The sequence below is a fragment of the Bos taurus genome, chromosome 7, assembly GCF_002263795.3.
Source record: "Bos taurus isolate L1 Dominette 01449 registration number 42190680 breed Hereford chromosome 7, ARS-UCD2.0, whole genome shotgun sequence".
Lineage (NCBI taxonomy): Eukaryota > Metazoa > Chordata > Mammalia > Artiodactyla > Bovidae > Bos > Bos taurus.
The window spans coordinates 43,682,320-43,688,708 of record NC_037334.1 but is presented as its reverse complement, the minus strand read 5'-3'; the positions used below and the strand labels follow the sequence as shown (position 1 = coordinate 43,688,708).

General features: G+C 62.7%; 1 protein-coding gene across 1 annotated transcript; it reads right to left on the bottom strand.

Annotated features, from left to right (window-relative positions):
- Positions 1-2,832: 2,832 nt before the first annotated feature.
- ATP5F1D (ATP synthase F1 subunit delta) lies at positions 2,833-5,005 on the bottom strand. Its single transcript, NM_176670.2, is given in 4 exon segments — positions 2,833-3,375; positions 3,466-3,554; positions 4,041-4,194; positions 4,819-5,005. Coding segments are annotated over 4 exon segments (507 nt in total). The 5' UTR covers positions 4,960-5,005; the 3' UTR covers positions 2,833-3,252.
- Positions 5,006-6,389: the final 1,384 nt, after the last annotated feature.

Sequence of the window (6,389 nt, the reverse complement as noted above, 5' to 3'; positions counted from 1 at the left end):
TCAAGGGTCACGGTCGGCAGCGCTGACGACTGAGGGCACCCGCACTCCGGCCCCCGCCATAGGGTTTTGGGGTGCACGGCTGGATTTGTTGCCCCGCCCCTTTCCTGCTACCCCAGGCCCGGTGTTTCCGCCTGGGGGCGCCAGCATCGGGGAACGGGAAAGGGTGCCTGAGTCAGCGGCCTGCGTCCAGGAAAACAGGCCCGAGTCACCTGCCTGCAGTGGGGGTGCCCCAGCCAGCTGCCCTGGCCTCCTGCATCCCTTAACGGTGACCTCAGAGGGTATTTATGGAGCGATTCACCAGCTCCAGGCCTGCCCTGTGCATCCGTCATTACCTGCTGGGCTTTGTGACTCTGGAGGGCAGTGACCTTTATGAGATCCTGTGGTATGGAGTAAAATACAGCAGGTCTCTCCAGAACCCCAGGGATACAGGGCCCTCACCTAAGCCTGGCGATCGACATCAGCCCATTAGGTTAGCTCACCTGCTGGTGTCCAGCCTTGGCTGTGGGTGTACTCACCCTACCCATCTTACAGGTGATGAAACCGAGGGCATACAGCCATTGGTTTGTCTGCAGCTTTGTCTTTGCTGGCTGCCTCGTGTAGGCTTTCTAAGGGTGACCCTGACTGAGGGCAGGGCCCTCTCTGTCCAGAGGAGGGGGACCCCAGGCCACCCCCATCCACTTATCTGTGCCTCCCTTTATCTCACCCAACCACCTCCACCTCCACCCTTGCCCTGGGGCCCCTCCCAGGGCTGTGCTCCTTTCTAGGATGGAGCCAGTCCTCATCCTGCTCCCACCCAAGGCCCCCCAGCCTCTGCCCCCCACCCTGTCACAGGCACACCCAGACACTCCCAGTCCCACAGGATCAGGCCTGGGCCTGAGGGATGGACAAGAGCTTGCCAGAGACAGAAGAGCTCCAGGGAGGAGCAAGTCCACGACAAGCACAAGAGGCTTGAAAGAGGGCCCCAAGGTCAGGTGTGGGACCAGGCCGTTGGCCTACATTCAGGGAGAGCAGGGAGGCAGCATCGGGGACGTGGGCTCTGAAGCCGCAGCATCTGAGCACAGTGGGACTCCAGGGCGGGCAGGCCAGGTGGAACCCTCAAGTGAGCAGGTGGCACTGGGTGGGGGTGTTGTGGAGACCTCAGGTGGGTCTCTCATCTCACCTGGCTGGGTTCCTCTGCCTGCAGGGGAGTGGGCTGGTCCTGGCATGGGGCTCCTGAAGGTCACACACACAGGAGGGGACCAGCCCCTGCCTGGCTTTGCAAGTCCAAGTTGATAAACATGCCAGATCAGCCTGCTTCAGGCTCTCCTTCTCAGAAGACCCCTCTCACCTGGCTGCTGGTCCCAGGTTGCGAGCACACTCCAGATATGAGGGCATCCCTTCCCGGGAAGGAGATGAGCCCTTGGGCACCACCTAGCCTGCACTCTCAGTAGGGGGTCATGGTCCCTGGTTCCTGGCCCTGTGACCACTCCCACCCTGGGTGCCCTGACCCCAGGACAAGACCTGGCCTGTGCTGGCCATCCCTGCAGTCTATCAGCACAGGGGTCCCCAGGCCAGGATCCAAGCCTTGCCCATCCCTCAGGGGGCCTGCTCTGCACTGTGGGGCTCAGCTGTGTCCCAGTCCCAGAATGCCGGGGGCAGGTTACCTGGTGTCAGGGCCGCTGCTTCAGTGGTCGGCGATGGTCTCCTTCCGCAGGCCCCCTGCCGTGTCCTCACTCTTATTTATAGACCAGATAAGGAGCTGGCCAGAAGTCGGAAAATCTGTGCCCTAAGCCTTTGGCAGGGGGGGGGGGGGGGGGGCTGCACCTGAGCCCCCACAGCAGTTCCAGCTTTATCTGAGCTGGGGGTTCTTGGGCAAGTGGGGGCTGGCTGCTTGGGCTTCACCTGCCCAGAAGGATCAAGCCTGGACAAACACCCTCTTCAGAGCTGCAAGCTGGCATGGCAGCTCCCGGGACACCAAGCCTCAGAAACAGCCGTGGGACAGTCATTCGCACGGGACCATGACACAAGACCGCGCAGCCCATCCGTACCAATGAAGAGCCCTGGAGTGGCCTCTCTGTCACCTTCTGGCTGCCAGTGACACACAGGGAGGCCCGAGCTCTCCCACACATTCACTCCCCTGGAATCCCCTGCCCGCTCTGCTTGGACCCAGGGCCAGGAAGGGGGCAAGGCGATTCCTGCCGGCCACCTGAAGCCAGTTCCAGGACACCCCTCAGTTGCAAAAAAAGGAATGACTGGCTGAAGGAGGTGGGATAGCACTGAAGCTTCCAGGTGCCAGGACCGCCCCCGCCCAGCCACCCCACCCATCTGGGGCCATTCCAGGGGCCGGGGTGCCACGGAGGTGCCAACACCACCAGGGACTGGGCGCCTGGCCAGCTGGGGCCACCCACAGGCCAGGCGAACACAGGGCGGGGCCTCCATGGGAGCAGGCAGAGCCAGCCCCTTCCCAGGGCAGCTAGGGCGGGGCGCCCACGGGGCACACGTCAGTCTGGAACCTGGTGGAGCCCTGCTGTCCGCTGGGCAGCCCAGGCCCAGCCCACAAGTGGCAAACCACACCCCTGCCCACCATCCCCAGCCCCAGCTTGGTGACCTTTGCCTGTCCCCACCCTCTCGGGGTGAAGACCAGAACCCAGCCTGGTTTTACTAGCAGTGTCCCCACCCCCCCCCAGCTTACTGCAGACACTCAGGATGTTTCAGGACACAGCCTGCGGCCCCAGGAAAGCTGAAGCTAGCATTCAGCACCCCGCCTCAGTGGGCAGACACAGGAAGCCAGCGAGACGCTGGACTGAATCCGGAGCCCACCACCAAGCAGGATAAAATCAGCATAAACAAGTTGGATCCTAGGTCTTTAATATGGGCTGGGCAGGGGGCAGGCTGCTGGCGGTGGCTAGGAGCAGCGGTCTCTGCAGCAGACACTGCAGGGGCAGAGCAGTGGTGCAGATGGCAGGAGACCCCCCCAGGGGGACAGCATTCCTCGCGGGCAGGGCAAGTGTCCCAGCTTGCCCCCAGCCACCCAACCTGCCAGAGCTGGCTTGTTTACCTGGGTTTATTTAGCGTAAAGGGGCAGGGCCCCAAGGGGCGCTCTGGGCAGAAACTGGCACTGTGCTGCCCCCTAGTGGCTTATTAACAGGACAGCTTCCCGCAGGCCCGCTCCCTGTCAGCCTGCACCCATGGGGAGCTGGGTCTTCATGCCAGGCCACCCTTGCCCAGCTCCGGCCAGGTCTCCCAGCTGGACCAGTGTGAGGCAGGCACCGCCTACTCCAGAGCCTTCACCAAGGCCTCGTTGGCCTCGATGCGGATTTGGATCTCAGCCCGAGTGGCCTCGTCTGCTGCCCCCAACAGCTCCGACTGTGCCTTCTCCAGGTTCGCTTTGGCTGCCTGCAGGGGGTGGGGGTGGGTGAGGGCTGAGCAGGGACCCCAGCCCGGCACCTGTTCCCACCAAACCCCTGCTTCCCCCAGGACACTCACCCCCAGATCCAGCATGTCCAAGGTGACAGCTTCCTCAGCCAGTAACTGCACGGAGGAGTCAGCATTCACTGTGACAGAGCCGCTACTCACTGCAGGAAGAGAGAGCTTGAGAGTCAGCCCCACAGCCCCTGTGAGGCTGGGAGGCTGACCCTACAACCTGGCTCCAGGGTTGAAAGGCCCCAGCACACAAGTGGACAGGCAGCCAACAAGTGTATCCGCTGGGGGCTGGACACGGAGACAGAGACCCCTCTCTTTGCCCGGCAGCTGAGCTAAGGTTGGGGTGATCCCCAGCTGAATTCCAGTGCTGGACAGGAGCCATGCTGTGAAAGACCTTTACAGAACCAAGGACCCCTTCTCCAAAAGGCACCTGCCAGGCAAGCACTCTTAGGTCTCTTTCCCCAGTCTGTCAGTCCCAACTGCTGAGCAGTTACATCCCAAACCACAATTAGACTACTGCCCGTATGGGGATGGTCTATGTCCCTGGCGCCCTTTCTCAAGCTGCCACCTGAAAACAGGACTGAAAACACTCTGCTGAGACGTGCGTCCCCTACTATCTGTGTGCCCACTCGACTCACCGAAGTATTTGGAGGTGGTGCCATCCTCAGCGTGGACCACAACTAGGCCTGGCCGCAGGACCTGCAAAGTGGGCACATGGGCTGCAAGGATGCCAAAGGCGCCGGTCTGCGTGGGCACGTCCACCTGGCGGACGTTGGCGCTGTTGAAGAACACCTAGAGAACACACGTGATGAAAGGGTCACCTAAGGCCAGTCCCTCGAGGCCCAGCAGTCGGTGTCCTCTGTAGTTAAACAACTAGAACAGGAGTGACAGGTGCGGGGCGGGGGAGGGGGGCACAGGCGGCTCCGCTGCGGCCAATGTTTTGGAGGGGTACAGCACCTTCCTCTACTTGAGGACGAAATCCAGACACCCTAGCTTTCGCGGAAGCAGATACGGTTAAAGCACCACCAGCGAGCCGCCAGGGGAGGAGACACTGAATTCGGCAGAAGGGCCAAGGGGCTCAGGTTCTGAACCTCGCGAAGACGAACGCATGCCGAAATAGGGGCTGAGGGGAGGCGACCCGAGAACTGGGGGCTCGGATCCCAGACCATAGGTCCAGAATGCGGGTGGTCTCCGACCAGAAGGTTGGGGGCTCGGATCCCGGACCACATGGAGGAGGGGAGAGGGTCTGGAACGGGGGTCTCCGACTTGAGGGTTGGGAGTTCGCATCCAGGATCACACGGAGGAGGGGCGCGGGTCTGGAGTGGGAGTCGCCGACCTGAGGACTGGGGGCTCGGATCCTGGGCCACATGGGGGAGGGGTCCAGAATGGGGTCCCGAGCACCGCGGACGTCCGAACCTGCGTGGGTGAGGCGAAGGTGAAGGACATCTGTCCCGGACCCGCGGCAGGGGCCTGAGCAGCGGCAGCCTCGGCGTAGAGGCGGACCTGGCGAACGAGGCGGCCCAAACCCGGACGGCGGAGCAACGCGGAGGGGAGCATGACGGCTGGCGGACAGCGGAAGGCGACGCAGAGGCGAGCTCACTCCTGTTAAACGGGAGCGGCCTGGAGGGCGAGGAGGACGACGCGAGAGGACTTCTGGGAGAAGGAGCCTGGCGAGAGCGCACGCGCGAACTACGACTCCCGGCGCGCTGCGCGCGCTGCTGCAGACGAGGCAGCACTTGGGCGCGTGGCATGCTAGGGATTGTAGTTTCCTTCCGGCGAGAGCTCCTAGCCCGGTGGTACAGTGAGGGAGATCGGTTACATGGCTCTGCACCCTGAGGACCAGAAGCCAGCGCGGAGAAGTTACGGAAACACTTAATTCAAGATTTGGGGGACGCTCGTTGGATGTCAGGCGCTGGGGAGACATCAAGGAAATAGCGAGATTCCTGCTCTGGTTTGGGGTGGTGGGGGCGTTTAACAGACATTAACGTAATATATGAGCGTCCGAGGTGGCAACAGTGGTAAAGAACCTGCCTGCCAATGCAGGAAACGCGGGTGGGGAAGATCCCCTGGAGGAGGGCATGACAACCAGCCCCAGTATTCTTGCCGAGAGAATCCCGTGGACAGAATAACCTAGTGGACTACAGTCCATAGGGTCGCAAAGAGTCGGACTCGACTGAAGAGACTTAGCACGCGCGCAACATAGTTTATAAGTTGTGCAGTACGTTAGGAGGTAACAAATACATAAAAATAACAAAGGGGCGACGGCCGGATAGAAGAGGCTGTGACTGTGGGAGGTGCAGGCGGCGAACCAGGGCGGCATCCCAGGTAGAGTGTCCAGCTCCCGGCAAACGTCCAGCGGGAACCTCTTGGCTGTAACCCTAAGGGCGCCGGCAGAGGGCGCACTGCGCCCAGAGGTGCGCTCCCCGCGGCCCCGCCCGGCCACCGCCCCCGTGCGCTGCTGACGCAGGGGCGCGTGCGCGCGGGCGGCCCAGGGCTGCGCTGCCGTCACCGCTGCCCGCGCCGCCTCGCTCGCGGCGCTGACGTCACTGCTCCGCCCCCGCGCCCCGGCAGGGCGTCTCCAGGGGTTGGGTCCTTGCCCCCACCTTGGGCTCCGGGAAAACGCGAAGTAGGGCTCCGCGGGGCTGGGATTTACATCGGGAAGAGCCTTGGCTGAGGAGCGGACGGATGCAGAGCGCAGGGGAGAGGTGTCACACCTGGGCCCGTGGCTGCGCAGGTGCTGTGTCCAAAAGAGGCTCCCACACCAGGGAGGCCCGAGGCCTGGGGCCCAGACCCCCGCCAGACCCTCTAGACCAGCGCTGTTAAGGGCTCCTAGGGTGCGTTGAGCATCCTAGCCCTAGGTGGATGTTCGCAGAGGGAACCTGTACTCTGATTTCTTAGGGGTGCGTCCTGTCCACGCGCCTCTCGGAGCCCTGGATCCTACTGGAATGGAGGCCTATTCTAATCCGCGCCTCAAACCCATCCACTGG